Source organism: Mustela erminea, chromosome 4 (assembly GCF_009829155.1).
Source record: "Mustela erminea isolate mMusErm1 chromosome 4, mMusErm1.Pri, whole genome shotgun sequence".
Taxonomy (NCBI): domain Eukaryota; kingdom Metazoa; phylum Chordata; class Mammalia; order Carnivora; family Mustelidae; genus Mustela; species Mustela erminea.
In genome coordinates, this window is record NC_045617.1 from 127,382,807 (window position 1) to 127,400,813 (window position 18,007).

General features: G+C 40.3%; 1 protein-coding gene across 3 annotated transcripts in view; it reads left to right on the plus strand.

Moving 5' to 3' along the window:
* Positions 1-18,007, plus strand: part of RIPK1 (receptor interacting serine/threonine kinase 1) — a 47,121-nt gene that overhangs the window by 2,923 nt on the left and 26,191 nt on the right. For all 3 annotated transcript variants that reach the window (XM_032340972.1, XM_032340973.1, XM_032340974.1), the window contains 5 exons: positions 8,088-8,307; positions 9,074-9,230; positions 12,203-12,340; positions 13,674-13,902; positions 15,651-15,800. In XM_032340972.1, coding sequence (XP_032196863.1) covers positions 8,156-8,307; positions 9,074-9,230; positions 12,203-12,340; positions 13,674-13,902; positions 15,651-15,800 — 826 coding nt within the window. In that variant the 5' untranslated portion in view covers positions 8,088-8,155. The remainder of the gene's footprint in view (positions 1-8,087; positions 8,308-9,073; positions 9,231-12,202; positions 12,341-13,673; positions 13,903-15,650; positions 15,801-18,007) is intronic.

The following is an 18,007-nucleotide window of genomic DNA, read 5'->3' on the forward strand; positions in this document are numbered from 1 at the left end:
TCACTGAAAGGTAAGTATGAATATTTTTAAAGTCTTTTTAAAACTTTTAAAATTAAAGTATAACAATCAGTGTGAAATGCACATTTCATAATTGTACAGCTCTATGAAGTATCACAAAGTGAACATGACCCAGGTTAAGAAAAGAACATTGCCAGTATTCCCAAAACCTTTTGTGCCCCTTTTGTGCCTCTCTCTTCTCATTCACTATCTCCTGTTTTCTATCTTATAGTAACCACTATCCTACCTCTTAGTATCAGGAAATAATTCTGCCAGTTGTTCTTGGTATTATTTATTTGTATTTACCCCAGTTTTATTGAGGTATAATTGACAAACAAAATTGAATATAGGTGTGAGTATTTTGATATATAGACTATCTGCATTAGAAGACATTTTAGAAATTTGTGAAATTTTTTGAAATTGTGAATGAATTTCAGTGGACAAAATTTGCTTTCTTGAGTCCCTGAATTAACATCCATTTATGAAAAAAAATTAAATTCCATTAAAATGGGCATGATTACATTACTCGTTGAAATTAGTTAACATAAGATGGTATAAGAGGGCAGTGTGCTTTTGTTAATTACTCTGTAACATGGCTTTATAAGGTGGTTTTTTTACCTGCCTACATTCAATGTTTTTGAGACTGTTGGGTATCTAAACCACTCAAAACCTTCCTAAGATATCCAGTGCTTATAAAGTTGAATTGTTTGTGGTGGGGGAAAAGGATCAAAAGCGGTAAAAGCAAAAGAAATCACTGGGAACCATGCAAGAGGTGCATAAGATTGAAGTCAGGCTAAACCAGCGAACTGCAAGACTGAGACAACTGATTTGGGTCAGGAGCCAGCTTCAAAAAGTGCAGTGGAATCAGCAGGAGGCCTCCTTGCCCTGAGGTCCATCGTGCTGGCAGGAGGCACTGCAAATCCTAGTTGGCCCTGGCAAATTCCAGGAGACAAGATCTTGACTGAAGGAGAGTGAGCAAGTAGAACTCCTCAAAAAAGTTGAAATCTTACACTCAGATGGCATATTTCAGTTTAATTCCTTCCTGTTTCTTTACTCTCTGAGCCTTTTTTTAAAAGGTCATATACAACAGTATTTTTGAAAACTGCTATATGTATTTCAGAGTATGGATGGGCTATAACTTATCCTCTCTTCTGTGTATGTAAATTGTTTTACATGTTTTTGCCATTCTGTGTAATGTTGCCAGGACCATTGTTATAAATAATCTGTCTCATCATCTCTGATTTGACTAAAGAAATACTGAGTGAAGTAATTATTGCCTTTAAAGAAACAAGTTTTATTATAAAATTATAAATGTAATTAATCTTTATTGTAGGAAATTTGAAAAGGTAGAAGTGTACAGAAGAAGTAAGAATCATCCTTCTATCCAAATATAATCCTTGCTAACATTTTGGTATCTTTTTTCCCCCTGTATGTATGTGTATATGTGTATGTGCCATCTACCTGTAAATATATTTTTTTATTTTTACCTGTAATTTTGAATGGTTATATGATATTCCATTTTATGAGTGTCATGTAATTAATTTTCTCTATGCTTTATTTTTGGACAATTAAGTGTTTCTTTTTAAAAAATAATTACCCATTTAATGATCGATTAGGACATACGGAATCTTCATGGTTTCCTATATATAATATCATGTCTTCTGCAAATAGTGACAGCTTTGCTTTTTTTCTTTCTAATTTTGATGACTTTTATTTATTTTTCTTGCCTAATTGCTGTGGCTATGACTTCCAACATTACGTTGAATACAAGTGGCTACAATAGGCATGCTTGTCCTGTTCCTGATCAGTGCTTAGGACAAAACCTGCCATATGTCTGGGCTTTTTTTTTTCCCCCTAGGCAATACAGACAGTATACAAGGTAGTTTCCTGCATCCTGTGTAATTAATTAGAAGTAATTCTCAAATTACAGCTATCTTAACTGTTTAAAGGAGAAGTTAAGGAAGCTCTGAGAATGTCTGATGGGAAGACCTAGGATGGCTTCCTTGAGGAAATGACACTTCATTGAGACCTGAAAGAGGAGCAGGATGAGCCTGGAGAAGAATGTGCCTTTAGAGGGTTGTAGGGGAGAGTGGAACAAATTACTTGATCTCCCCCCCTTCGCCCCTTACCATTCTCACAAGGATGAATCAGTAGAGAACTGCTGAGCAGAGGACCCCAGCAGCACACTGGCATTCTCAAAGTTCATTGAAATGGGAGAAATGGGGATAAGGGAGGGCAGCTGGTCCAAACATAGCCAGAACCTTTAAGCAAGGAACAAATCTGTTTTCCTTTCAGAAATGAGGAAATTGAGGCTTTTGAAGTTACACAAGTCATGGGGCTAATACATTACAGAGCTACAGTTCATACTCACAAAAGAAAGGCCTGTGTTCTTTCCATAGTAATACGGCTCTGTTACCTCTCCATCAGTGCCTGCCTCAGAGCCGTCATGGCCCTTTGCATCTCATCCTCCATGCCTTTATCTGGGTAGCCTCCCCTACCCCCGTCTACCCATACATAGATAGGCTTCTTTCCAGAGGCTGATTCCTCTTGTTTGGCAATGTCTCATGTTACAGAAAGATGGTCCATAGTGTTGTGTACTTTGCTGATATGTGAGCTTTGCTGGAGTGACATGGTCTGCCCACAGCCTTTGTACACGGTGCAGGTGGTAACCTGGGCCAGAGTGCCAAAGGCCACTACACAAGACTGCCATCAGGCCAGACATTTTCAGAAATCCCTCAATTACTTTCTTTTTTAAACTTCCTGCTTCCCAGTACTTTATTATGAAAAATTTTGAAGTGAGAAGTTAAAAAGATCTTACACCCACAATTAACATCACACTCAATAGTGAAAAATTAAAAGGCTTTTCTCTAAGATCATGAACAGGACAAGAATACTTTTATTCAACATAATATTGGAAGTCGGGTACCTACGTGTCTCAGTCAGTTAAGTATCTGCCTTAGCTCAGGTCATGATTCCAGAGTCCTGGGGTCAAGGCCCACATCAGGCTCCCTGCTCAGCGGGAAGTCTGCTTCTCCCTATCCCTCTGCCTGCTGCTTGTACTACTTGTTCTCTCTCTCTCTGTCAAATAAATAAAATCTTTGAAAAAAGTGTCCAAAAACCCCCATAATTTTGGAAGTCTTAGCCACAACAATTAGGCAAGAAAAAGAAATAAAGGCATCAAAATTAGAAAAAGCAAAGCTGTCACTATTTGCAGGAGACATAATAATATATATAGGAAACTATGAAGAGTCCATCAAAAAACTATTAGAATAAGTGATTTTTGATAACATAATAGTATATAAAATCAATATACAAAAATCTGTTGAGTTTCTGTATGCTAATAATGAACTATCAAAGAGAAATTAAGAAAATAGTTATGTTTACAAATGCATCAAAGGAAAAGAAAGTGCCTAGGAATAAATGTAACTGAGGAGGTGAAAGATTTGTGTAATGAAAACTACAAGATACTAAGGAAAGAAATTGAAGAATGCACAAATAAATAAAGAGATATTCCATGCTCGTGGATTGGAAGAATTAATATTGTTAAAATGTCCACAGTACCTAAAGCAGTATACAGATTTAAAGCAATCCCTAATAACATCCCAATGGCATTTTTCACAGAAATAGAACAGACAGTCCTAAAATACATATAGAACCACAGAAGACCCTGAATCAGCAAAGCAATCTTGAGAAAGAAAAGCTGGAGGCATCACACTCTCTGATTTCAGACTTTATTACAATGCTATAGTAATTAAAATAGTATGCTGTTGGCATAAAAGGAGACATATAGATCCATGGAACAGAATAGAGAGCCCAGAAATAAACTCATTCGTGTGGTCAATTAATATATGACAAATAGGCCAAAAATATACAATGGGAAAAAGACAATCTCTTCAAGAAATCATGTTGGGAAAATTGGACAGCCACATACAAAAGAATGAAACTAGACTACTATCTTGCACCATACAAAAAAATTAACTCAAAATGGATTCGAGACTTAAATGTACCATCTAAAACCATAAAAATTCTAGAAGAAACCATAGGCAATAAGCTCCTTGACATAGGTGTTGGCAATGATTTTTGGAATCTGACACCAAAAATAAAAGCAACAAAAGGAAAAATAAACAAGTGGGACTACATCAAATGACAAAGCTTATTCACAGCAAAGGACACCATCAACAAAATTAAAAGGCAACCTACTGAATGGGAGAAAATATTTACAAATCATATATCTGTTAAGAGGTTAATATCCAAAATATATAAAGAACTCATACAACTTCATAGCAAAAAGAAAAAAAAGATTCAACTAAAAAATGAGCAGAAGATCCGAATAGACATTTTCCCAAAGAAGACATCCAGATGGCCGACAGACACATAAAAAGATGCCCAGCATCACTCATCATCAGGGAAATGCAAATCAAAACCACAATGAGATACCACCTCACACCCCTTAGAACTGCTGTTATTGTACAGACAAGATAACCAGTGTTGGCAAGGATGTGGAGAAAGGGAACCTTTGTGCGCTGTGAGAATGTGAACTGTTTTAGCCACTATGGAAACAGTATGAAGTATGGAACAGTACGAAGCTTTCTCAAAAAATATTTACTCAAAACAAAAACACTTACTCAAAGAGACATATGCACTCTTAAGTTCATGGCAGCATCAATTACAATAGCCTAGATATGGAAATAGCTTAAAAGTCCATCAATATATGAATATATAAAGAAAATGTGTGAGTGTGTGTGTGTGTGTGTGTGTGTGTAAATTCAGCAGTAAAAAAGAAGAAAGTCTTATCATTTGACAACATGGATGAACCTTAAGGGCATTATGCTAAATGAAATGTCAGAAAGATAAATACTGTATATGATCTCACTTATATGTAGAATCTTTTTTTTTAATATGTAGAATCTTAAAAAAAAAAAAAAAAGTTCATAGATCCAGAGAACAGATTGGGGGTTGCCAGAGGCAGGGGCTGGGAGAAATGGAGGAAGGGAGTCAAAAGGTTTTAAAAAATTAAAAAATCATGAGCTACAAAAAGCGATGTAGTATTCTGGGTCAGATCCTAGAACAGAAAAAGGGCATTTGTTAAAAAAAAAAAAAAATGGGTAATATCATAATCAAGTAGGGTGTTTTGTTAATAGTAATGTACAATGTTGGTTTTTTAGTTTTGACATATGTACAATTAGGAACTGGGTGAGGAATATATGGGGGAAATTAGTAAATAAACATAGAAATGTAGAAACAAATTTTAAAAAAACTTTACAGTGAACTTTTATGTATCCACCATCAATATTATTTTATTCAGTCTGTTTTATTACAGAATATCTGTTTACCACACTCTTTATCCACAAGTCTGTCTGCAAAGTAAATTGCAGATATCAATATCCTTCCTACTAAATATTTTCAGTATGCACACCACTAACTAGAGTCAGTATGTTCACAAATTTTTCTTTTTCTCTTTCTTTTTTCTTTTTTTAAGATTTTATTTATTTATTTGTCAGAGAGCAAGAGAGAGAGGACAGGCAGGGAAAGCAGCAGGCAGAGAGACAAGCAGACTCCCCGCTGAGCAAGGAGCCTGATGCGTGGCTCCATGCCAGAGTCCTGGGATCATGACCTCAGTTGAAGGCAGACGCTTAACAGCCTGAGCCACCCAGGCATCCCCCAATTTTTTCTTTTGATGCCAGATTTGCCTACAGTACATTTACTGAGTATTAACAAATGCTTATGCTTGTGTAACTCTAACCCCCACCGAGATGGGAGAGCAGTACCATCACACCGGAAAGTTTCCTCCTGCTCCAAAGCATGCAGTCCTTACCCTGTCCCTGGGCTATCTGTTCTGGAAAAGTGCTCCTTTGCCAACACAGATTTCTTTGATCAAGAGCTTAATATAGGTGGAGTTGTACAGTATGTATTCTTTTGTACTAGGCTCCTTTTATTTACCATCTTTTGTGATTCATCGATGTTGTGCGTATTGGTAGTTCATTGCTTTTTTTGCTGAGTAGTAACCCATTGTACGAATATACGATCTTTTTTTTTTTTTTAATCCATTCTCCTATTGATGCATCACTGTTTCCAGTTTGGGGCTATCCTGAATAAAGCTGCAATGAACAACAGAAGTCTTTGGGGACATATGTTTTCATTTCTTTTGGGATTAGGATTGCTTAGCCATAGTTGAGGTGTATGTTTCGCTTTATAAGAAACCTCCAGACCTTTTCTCACAGTGGTTGTACCACTTTATATTCCCACTCACAATGTATGAGAATTCCAATTGTTTCTTATCTTCCCCAGTATTTGGTGGTGTCAGCCTTTTTAATTTTGGATATGCTGGTAGGTGCGTAATGGTATCTCATTAGGGTCCCCCATGGGTTTTTATGCTTCAGTTCAGTTTGGGGAAAATGAATGGAAGAAGGGAAGAACGAGAAGGAAACAGTTGTTTTGGGATTGTATACACTGTAGACTTCATAGCACTTATGTACAAATTCTCCAAATCCTCATCCTTTTTATACCTTTCTATTCTTTTTCGATAATGCATTGTTTGTGTTCATAATTACCTAAAACCTATTATTTTCTTTTTTTTTTTTTTTTTTTTTTTTTTTTTTTTTTTTAAAGATTTTATTTATTTATTTGACAGAGAGAGAAATCACAAGTAGGCGAAGAGTCAGGCAGAGAGAGAGAGAGAAGCAGGCTCCCGCTGAGCAAAGAGCCCGATGCGGGGCTCGATCCCAGGACACTGAGATCATGACCTGAGCCGAAGGCAGCGGCTTAATCCACTGAGCCACCCAGGCGCCCCAAACCTATTATTTTCTAAGAGTATTCAATACTCTGAAATTCTTTAATGGCTGATACTGCTCTTGTATCTGCTGGATTTGGCTCATTTGAACTTTGTGCTTTATAATTTTGGAATAGGAGCTGATGTTGTTAGAATTTATTTGTGGGAATTCTGTCTGGTCTTCCCTGAGGGTGTTTGTTTGCTTTACCCTTAATTCAGTGATAACATGAGCCTGTAGCCACTTTGTTTTTTTTAAAGTTATTCGTTTGGGCCATTTCAGCCATAGGAGGAATAGAAATTCAAAGCCCAAATCTATTAGAAGACAGGCCCAAGGTTGTGGATTCACTTCGAGACTTTTTTTTACACCCCATGTCCTATCTAAGACAAGCAATTGCCTCTGCAGGTGGACTAGCTTTTCCCCTGTCCATCCTTTCATTGATGAGTGCTGTGTTCAGTACGGGGGGGTATCTCTGTTGACTCTTTTCTTGCATGCCATGATCTCGTCTCCTGTCCCTGGCTACATTTTAGACCTTGACCTTTGGATGTCAAGATTGGCCTTGCACAACAGGGCCACTGTCTCAGTTCAGCAAGTTATTGACACATATCACAAGTTATTGACTGGGGGGCTTAAACACTGGACATTTATTTCCCACAGTTCTGGAGGCTGGAAGTCCAATATCAAAGTACCAGTAGATTCGGTGTCTGGTGAGAGCATGCTTCCTGGTTTGCAGATGACTGTCCACTTCTTGTATCCTCACATAGTGGGGGCGAGAGAGAGAGAGAGAGCAAGAGCGAGCTCTTATATCTTTTATAAGGACCCTGATCTCACTTGTGAGGCTTTCACTTTCATGACCCAATTGTCTCCCAAAGACTCCACCTCCTAAAACTATCACAGTGGAGTTAGAGCTTCAACAAATGAACAAATGACAAACGTTCAGTCCAAAGCATCCCCCATGTGGGACATTGCCCTAGGCCCAGGGTCTGTTCTTTTTTTAGTCATAGAGTTAATTCTCCTTTCTCTTGGGCCTGTCTGTGCATCTGAATGATGTTTGTGTTATGCTATCCTACACAGATAGGTTTTTTGCAGCAGGGAGGTTTTAAAAATTTTCTGTTTCTCCATGTTGCCAGAAATGGAAGCTTAAAGGAATAAAACTTGTGGTTTTCTCTGATTCTTGAAAATACGACAAACAGTTCATCTTACAATGTCTGTCCTCAAAAAAAAAAATTTAAGGCACACTAAGCACGTGGTAGAACTTTGCATGTTTTTTGGATAATGGCTCTTTGCACTGAGATGCCTTCTTGTTTTTGTTTTGTTTCACAGGGCACAGCTCTGAGTGGGAAAAAGTGGTACATTTCTGAACATTCTCAGGATCCACAAGGAAACCAACCATGTCCTTGGATGACATTAAGATGAAAACTAGTGACTTACTGGAGAAGGAGTACCTGGACAGCGGGGCTTTCGGAAAGGTGTCTCTGTGTTTACACAGATGCCACGGACTCGTAATACTGAAAAAGGTGTACACGGGCCCCAAGCGCACTGAGTGAGTCAGGAGCAGAGGCGGTTGGGCCAGATTACAGCCTGGCCATGGGAAAAATTACTGTGGAGATGCAGGGCAGGGCAGTGGATAAACGTGGCCCAGGCGTTAGAGGGAGTCAGACCGCGGTGTGTCAGTGGGCACAGTTTTTGTCCAATAACGCTGAGAGCTGGTTATTATTACCCCTGTACCTAAATGGGGATTCTGAGGCTGGTTAGCAAGAAGCTCCCAGCTAACAGACAGTGGAAGAGAAGCGAAGAGAAGGAATTAGAGAAAGGGAAGGAGATGAGAAGTGATGAGGGAGGCAATGAGATAGACTCCTGTACTTGCTGCAACGTTTTGGCGGGGACCAGCCCTACCTATAGAAAAAAAAAAAAAGGCCATTAATTAGAAGTTCCAGAAGCCCTCTCTTTAAAGCAGTTGGTAGATTTGTTTTACTTCCCTCTTTTCTTTTCAGAGTTGTTACCAAGAGAGGCTGCATTTTCTCTTGTGCCATCTGTTCAGGTTGCCTCTCCTTGTGGCTCTCCACGTGCTTTGCATTCATTCTTTCTGTGCTCTGATGTTTCTCGAACGCTCACTACCCATCACTGGGAAGGACTGAGAAATTCCTCTACCTGTGGATGCCCACTGTCTGGGCCTGGAAGAGATCAGGGCACGCACAGGCATCAACACCAGTGTGTGATGCGTTGGAGGCGTGCACTGCATTTCTTGGGGGCACAAGGGACAGGGGTGCGAACTCTGCCCATCTTGACAGCACCTTTCTGTCCCACAGGTACAACGAGTCCCTCCTTGAGGAGGGCAAGATGATGCACAGGCTGAGACATAGTCGGGTGGTGAAGCTGCTGGGCGTCATCATAGAAGAAGGGAACTACTCCCTGGTGATGGAGTACATGGAAAAGGGCAACCTGATGCACGTTCTGAAGGCGGAGGTAAAGAGGGCTTCGCTGCGTGCTCGACCCGCACCGTGCCCTGGGCACTGCTCTTCTGTGATGGTTCTCACTGTCATAGTTGTTGGTGTCAAATAACCCCCTTATGAGTTTGGATTTTCTGAAGTCAATACCGGGTGGAAAGGTCCCGAACTTTCCCTGCCCAGAAGGTGGTCTTGCTTTCCTGTCAGTCATTGCAGATAGCTGTCTATACCCCTCACTTTGCGGGGGGGGGGGGGTCCCCCCTGTGTCTTAGTGCTGGAGCTGGCCTTGGTCAGCCAGTCCAGCATCCACAGTTCAGGGGTAGGCACTGTCTTCCAGAAGCCCGTGGTCTGACCCGAGGCAGATGCCTGCTGGGTAGCCAGGAGCTGACCGACTGACTGAAGGATGTATACTAGACATGACTGTCTATGGAGACGGAATCTTAGTGATTGCTCTTTGATGCCAACTGAGAAACCTAGAGGCTGAATATAGAACATCAGAGGCAACAACACTGGATAAGTAAGACTTACAATAAAAGAAAAATTGTGCATGCAAACCACATCACTTTAATAAAGCATTTTTTAGCGTTTATCTATCTATTAAGGACAAGGCCTCGTGCTAGTTGCTGGGGAGGCAATAGCAAATAGAGCAGACACATACCACGGACAGTTGAGGAGGGAACAGTATGGCGTAATGGTGTTTCGGTAGACATCTCCCAGCATGCTGTTGGGAACACAGGGGAGAGGCACTCGCTTTCGTGTGGAATAGATAAGAAGGGATTCCAGAAGGAGGATGCTTGAGCCAAAGCCTGAAGGACACGCAAAGATTTAAGGAACATGTGTTCCGGTGAGAGAATGGCAAAGCAAAGAGAATATGCCAAATTTGGGACACTGCAAACAACTGGATTTGGCCAAAGCACAGATTGCTTGTGGGAATGGTGGGCTGTAGCAGTCTGTAGGGCAAATATCCCCCCCCTTTCCCCTCACCCTACAGCTCTTCTCCCTCACCCTACAACTGCCTGAGGTTATGTCCGTTCTTCAGGTCTTCAAAGCCCCAGACATCTCTCGCAGACAGTTGTGGGAAGGGTAACAGGTGTTCACTGATACACATTGTGTTATAATTGAGTTAGACTGTTCTTCTCGCCCAAACTAGGCGAGACCAGCTGCTGCATGAAGTAAGTAGGCATCTTGATTGGGAGATAAATCCTGTGTGACACCAGGTGTCCTGCAGGATGATGTGAAGATAAGGTGGACTAGTTTGGGCTCCAGAGGAATTCAGGAGGGTGTGAGGGAGAAAAGCAGAGCGGGGAATGTGAAAGGGATTTCCTTTGCTTGCTCAGAATTTGTTCCGAAGGTCAAAGTTATACCAAGGAAGAAGGGAAAATCTCTGACTCTTTTTTGGATGGTGGTGATCATTGTGGGTTTTAAATATGGTTTGGGGGGATTCACTTGAGATTCTAACTTCCGCCATTTAAATTTCGGTGTTTACCAACAACCAACATATACATAAATTTTTAGGAGACAGCCCGTTTGTAAACCAGAGACTGCACGTGTGCGTGCACACACAGTTTGCATTTTTCAGTGTTAAGCAAAACTAATGTTTTGGAATGCTCTACATTAACATTGATATTTGTGTAACTAGAATAGAATTGTTCAGTAAGAATGACTTGCGAATTTACAAGGACCTGAAGTATCTGATAACAGATTACCAAATAACTAGTAAATTCACTTCCGCATTCTTTTAACATCATGATATCTCGCATGTTAATCTTTCTATGTTTGTAATCAGTGTGAGCACACTGAGAATCTCTTGTATTCTTTTTTCTCAATATTATTTCATCTACACACTGCTGTGACATTGTTCACCCATTTAGTATATAGTAGCATATATTAACGCACTGTGGAAAATGCCTGTTTTTTGTTTATTTATTTATCCCTTCATTCAACAACAGTTCTAGGCACTATGCTAGGCAGTAAAGATGCATATATCCTAATCATCATTGTGTTCCTCTCTCAAGAGGCTTAATTTAAAAAAATTTTTTTTAAGATTTTATTTATTTACTTGAGAGAGAGAGAGTGAGAGAGAAAGCATAAAAGGGGAGAAGGTCAGAGGGAGAAGCAGACTCCCCATCGAGCAGGGAGCCCGATGCGGAGCTTGATCCCGGGACTCCAGGATTATGACTGAGCTGAAGGTAGTTGCCCAACTAACTGAGCAACCCAGGCACCCAAGGGGCTTAATTTTATAGCATTTTAATATATTACCATATTGGCATGAAAGTTTTATTTTTACATGACAAAACACAGCATTAATACTGTTAGCATGTGGAATGAAATCTTTATTTCAAAGGGGGCTTCTTTTAAAATGATGACAGTGTTGCAGATCATGCTAGAAGGACTCCTGGTAGCTACAGATGGACCCTAACCTGTGGTTCCACTTAAGATTTTTTTCACTTTATCATGGGCAAAGCAATGGGCATTCAGTGGAAACCATACTTTGAATTATGAATTTGGATCTTTTCCTGGGCTGGCAGCATGCATTACGATCCTCTCTTGTGAGGCTGGGCTGTGGCAGTGAGCCACGTGATGACATGGGGGACAACTGATATCCTCACAACCGTTCTGTTACTCACACAGCCATTCACTTTCTCACCTGCTGTTCAGTATCAGTCAATTACATGAAATAATCACCAGTTTATTGTCAAATAGGCTCTGTGTTAGATGATTTTGCCCGACTAAGGCTAATGGAAGCATCCTGAGTAGGCTTAAGGTAGGCATAGGCTAAGCTATGATGTCCAGTACGTTAGATATATTAAACACATTTTTTACTTACGATATTGAGAATGTATGATGTGTTTATAAGGATATATCCCCACTGTATGCTGAGAAAGATCTGTTTATCCTCTGGTTCAGATCCCACTACTTTGGAATAAAACAGTTGCTTTGGCCCATTTGACTTACCTTTCCTTTTCATAGACTTAATGTCACTTGTTTTAGGTCAGCATCCCCCTTTCTCTAAAAGGAAGGATAATTATGGAGATCATTGAAGGGATGTGCTACTTACATGGACAAGGCATAATACACAAGGACCTAAAGCCTGAAAATATCCTCGTTGATGATGACTTTCACATTAAGGTAAATCGTAATCTGAAGGTTTCTAGAAGATTGGGGTGATTTGATTTTAATTCTCCATTGTAAATCCACTTCTGTACCTGGTAGACCTCTAAAGGAAGACCTCATTCAGCTTAGAGCTGGCAACAGTGGAGCCAGTGGAAGGTTCTGCTGAGCATTGACAAGAAAGTTATGGACTTGATGGAGTTCATATTACTTATTTACTTATTCTAATCTACATTTTTTATCAGTTTTTTAAAATTTTTAAACTGTAACTTACTCCATTGTAGTAAAGGGAACAAGGGGAAGAGGTTTTCCTTTTGTTTACTCAAGAGCAAACTTAACTAGGTGGAACGTCACATCTAATTGGTTTTGGCAGCAGGAATCCAAGCACGAGAATCTGAAAGGGGAAGCAGCACGTGGGGTAGAACTCAGGAACTGCTTACGCAGGCATCTTTCCACTACAAGATTCTGCTTCTAACACTTCCTTCTAGTCTTGGACAGATTTTATTCCTACAACATTGAAAGAAGCTTCCTTCTTTACATTAGTAACATCTTTTATGTATCTCCTGTGTTACAGTCTTGGGATTTTAGATCATCACACGCCAAAACCCATACCCATAGGCTTGGATTCCTAGAGGTGAAAGTGAAACTCTCATCTTTGATTTCTTCTTAACTGTATTGTTCTATTGTTCCACACTTTTGCCCTTGCCTCCTCTCTCTGTTCTGTGTCTGACCTTTGTATTTTTCATCTTGCTTTCTTCCCTGTTCCCCCCCACCCCTTTCCTATCCCATCTTCTCTTAGGTTCAGGCTACCCACTCAAAACAACTAGCACTGCTGTCCTTCTCAGGACTTTGGAGTCCTTAGAATCTTGCATCCATGGGCTTCAGGACACCCTTTGGGAAAGCTAAAGGTGTGGTATGTTGTCACCATTGGCTGTACAAATTTGCTGAGAAGAAAATACGTTTTATTCCTAGCCCCCAAAATAGTTGAAAAAATATGCAGAGTAAATGAGGAATTCAAATAAACATGTTTTGCTGTAGTTCATGTCAGAAATGACTTCTGCTTTTTCTCTCCCCTCCCCTGCCCCTAACCTCACTAGCAGATTCCATGGTTTTATTGCATAAGACTCTGAGATACCAGAATTTCACATGGACATTTCTTAGGGGACATTGTCCAACTAGTTGAAGAAGCACAAAGTTTCTATGAATTTGTTAAGAATTAGCTGCTCTACCTAGTGGAAATTTCTGGAAATCCACTCTACCTCCCATCTATTAGTTAACCCCCAAATTTAAAGACAAGTCTGATTTGCCTGTGGCTCTCACAGAATAATCCCATTGGTTTGCTCTCTTGCAGATAGCTGATCTTGGTGTTGCTTCCTTTAAGATGTGGAGTAAACTGACTAAAGAGGAACATAACGAGCAGAGGAAATTGAATCGAGTCTCTAAGAAAAACGGTGGAACCCTTTGCTACATGGCCCCTGAGCATCTGAATGACATCAATGCAAAGCCCTCAGAGAAGTCAGATGTGTACAGCTTTGGCATAGTACTTTGGGCAATATTTGCTAATAAGGAGCCCTACGAAAGTAAGACATTTGTAGAGGAGTGAGGTGTTAATCAGACCTGCTGAGTAAAATAGTGGCCTTCAGTGAAGTCGGTTAAGACTTATCATGTCTGTTCATTTCACATCTTTCTCACCCACTAGACCATAAGCTACACAGGGTCTGGGACCATATCTGATTTCTTCAGTGCTACGTTACCAGTATCTGCCCACACAGTGCCTGGAACACAGTAGGTGCTCAACACCATGAGGTTGAATAAAAGTAATTTCAGTTTGGGAATCAGGGATCACAGGACAAGTAGGAGACTTGATGATGTATCTGAGTTCGGAAGGTGCCATAAAATTCCGGGATTCTTCCTGGACAAGAAAGCTTGCTTGCTTATGCTTATGAGACATGTACTTCATACTTGATTCATTCACTTGCTCCCTTACTCGAGAATCATTTCTTTTCAGTACTTACTGTGGGCACTTTAATTCAAATTAAGAATGAAGAGGTGAGAAAAGACATGGTTCATGTAGGAGAACAGATACAGAAGTAGTCATTCTTTAGATTAATGGATATTCTCTGGTCCCATTTTTTTTGGGTGATTATCAGCTCCCCTGGTTTAATGATCACCCATTGCCAAGGCCTCTAAAATCTCTTATATTTAGCCCTGGCCTGGATATCCACTTATCTGTTATGTCCATTACACTTACCAAAGCAACATCCCCTAAATAAACTTATCTTCTGCATGTTCCCCTTATAGTCCACTCAGCTTTGCTCTTCTCATGTTCAGAAAATGGCATTACCATCTACCTACCAAGTTGCTGGACCAGAAACCTTATGCATCCCAGTCTCAGCTTTACCCCTTGTTTCCCACATCCAATCAGGCATCAAAATCTATGAGTTCAAGGTATTCATACACTTCTGCCCCCACCAAACTCTCTGCTGGCCACACCCTCTATTTCTGCTGAAGCCTGCTTATGCCATTCCCCATTCACACTGCAGCCGAGCTGGTCATCCTAAAAGGCAAGTATGACCATCTCTCATCTATTTAAATCTTTCCAAGGCTCCCTGGGCCTTTAGGATAAAGTTCAAATTCTTCAGTATGGAATACAAGGCCCTCTCTGATATGGCTTTTCTGTCTTTCTCTATCCTTATTCCTTATCTCTCTTTCCTTAGTCCGTATGTCCAGTGAGAATGAACTACTCATAATTCCTGGGACACTTCATGATTTCGGGGACTTCCAGTCTATTCATATCCTGCTTCCCTAGCCCGGAATCCTCCTCTCTGAGTCCTCCTTCCTGATTCTTTACGTGGATAAATCCTGCTTATTTTCTTGAGTCAGCAAAGCCTTCTCTGACCTTCTAGTCACAGTTGTGTTAGAAGAACCCTTTGTACTCCTTGAATAGCAGTTAACCACTCTGTATTCTCAGTCACTCTCAATAGACTGAGCTCCTTACAGGTAAGAGCTATGCCATATTTGTTTTTGTATTAAAATCTGGAGTATGCCTTTGGTTTTATTTATATATTCTATTTGTTCTACCAGGTGGCCACCTTGTGATGAATTCTGTCTCTCCTTGCCAAGGTTAAATGTTGTTTGATCATCTGGACAGTAGACTATGTCAGTGCCTTGTCAGGGGGTCATTCTGCCTCTATCGGATGAGGCACCTGGACTAAAAGCACAGCCTAGGGAGAGAGATTAGCAGCTTTGTCCAAGTTCTGCCACCTCCCTACCTGAGACACACAGAACTTGAAGAGAAAGTCAACTTAAATCCTTCTTTGCTTTATAGATGCGATCTGTGAAGAGCAGTTGATAATATGCATTAAATCTGGGAACAGGCCAAATGTGGAAGACATCCTTGAGTACTGCCCAGAGGAGATAATTAGCATCATGAAGCAGTGCTGGGAGGCGAAACCAGACATTCGGCCAACATTTACTGGTAAGGGCATCTTTCATGACCTGAACATTGCCAGTGAGGCGATTTTTTCCTAGGAAGATGTAATCAAGAAGTTGCTTTAAGTTTTCAGAAAACTCAGTTCCACTGGTGATTTCAAATTGATTTTCTAGATTTCAAACATTTTGTTCAATGAAAAGATACCATCCCTCTCAAAAGCATGAAGGCCTACAAGGTGCTCTTATTTCTTTTTTGTTTCATAATTAACTTTTTAAAAATTGTGTTAAGATTGGGGCATCTGGGTGGCTCAGTGCGTTAAGCCTCTGCCTTCAGCTCAGGTCATGATCTCGGGGTCCTGGGATAGAGCCCCGCATCGGCTCTCTGTCAGCGGAGAGCCTGCTACCACTGCCCACCCTCTTTGCCTGCCTCTATGCCTACTTGTGATCTCTCTCTGTGAAATAAATAAATGAAATCTTTAAAAAAAATTAAAAAATGAAATTTCTAAAAACAAAAAATAATTGTGTTAAGATACACGTAACATCATTGACCATGTTAACCTTCTCTTAAGTGTACAGGTCAGTGGCGTTAAGTACATTCACAGTGTTGTGTGTCTCTCGCCACCACCCATCCCGAAAACTTCTTCATCTTCCCCAACTGAAACTTTGTACCCATTAAATACCAACTCCCCATTCCCCTTCCCCCAGCCCTTGGCAACCATTCTAACTTTTCATCTCTCTGAATTTATTGTTACTTCTATTATTACATAAACAGAAAGGTACTACTCTGTGTACCTCATGTAAGTGGAATCATACAGTATTTGTCCCTTTGTGCCATGCTTAGTTTAGTCAGCATAATGTCCAAGCTTCCTTCATGTTATAGCCTGTGTCAGAAGTTCTTTCCTTCTTATCACTGGATGGTATGTATTCCGTGGTGTGTATAGACATTTTCATTATTCATTCATCTGCTGATGGATACTTGGGTTGCTTCCACTGGCCTCTTTGTCTCTTAGCTTCTATTATTTCTTCTCTCTCCCTTTATGTAGCTGACATCATTGGAAATGTATGTTCTCATTTAGATTGGGCCTGTAGTAGAGGAAGAGGAAAAAGGACATGGATGTTTTGTCACATCCTTGCACTTCTTCCCACTCCCCTAGGTTACCTAGGATCTTGCTAAGATCCTAGATGCAGAGGAAACATGGAAATTAGAGGAAAGACAATCAGTTGAGCAAAAAACAAGTAGCAAGAAGTCACTTAGGAGCCTGTTTCTGCTATGAAAAAACAGAATTAAAGCCCCGCCTACAACTATTACCAAGGATTAGAAGGTTAACTTTGGTTTATTTGCTTGTTTTCTTACTCTCTTAGTTGGTCAGTCTTCTCCTGACTTGGTCTTGTCTCTTGTTTTATGCCTTTTTCACTTTTTTAAAATTAAAGTTCTTATTTTGAGATAATTGTAGATGTACGTGTGGTTGTAAGAAAAACACAGAAGGGTACTGGCTGCCTCCATTGGTAGAGTGTGGGACTCCTGATCTCAAGGGTTGTAAGTTTGAGCCCTAGGTTGGGTATAGACATTACTTAAAAATCTTTAATTAAAAAAAACAAAACAAAACAAAACAGGGGCACCTGGGTGGCTCACTCAGTTAAGCCTCTGCCTTTGGCTCGGGTCATGATCCCAGGGTCCTGGGATCAAGCCCTGCATTGGGCTCCCTGCTACGTGGGGACCCTGCTTCTCCCTGTCCCTCTGCCTGCTACTGCCCCTACTTGTGCTCTCTCTCTGTGTGCCAAATAAGTAAAATAATATCTTAGGGGGGAAAAAAGAAGAAGAAAAGAAAAGAAGTAACATAAATATTCCTTATCCTTTTACCAAGTTTACTCCAATGATAACATCTGGTCAAACTATAGTATGGTATTACAAGTAGGATATTGACATTGATACAGTCAGATACAGAACATCTCCATCACCACAAGATTCCCTTATATTGCCCTCTTACAGCTACACCCACTTTCCTCCCCAGCCCCACCCCCCTTCTTCACCTTTGTCAATTACTGATCTGTTCTCCATTTCTATAATTTTTTTTGTCATTTCGCAAATGTTACATAAATAGAATCATAAAATACTTTTTGGAAACACTTCAGGATTGACTTTTTGCCACTCAGCATAAATCCCTGGAAATTCGTCAAGCCTGTGTGTGTATTAATGATTTGTTGCTTTTCCTTGTATTGTATGGTGTGGATGTACCACAGTTAGTTTATTCT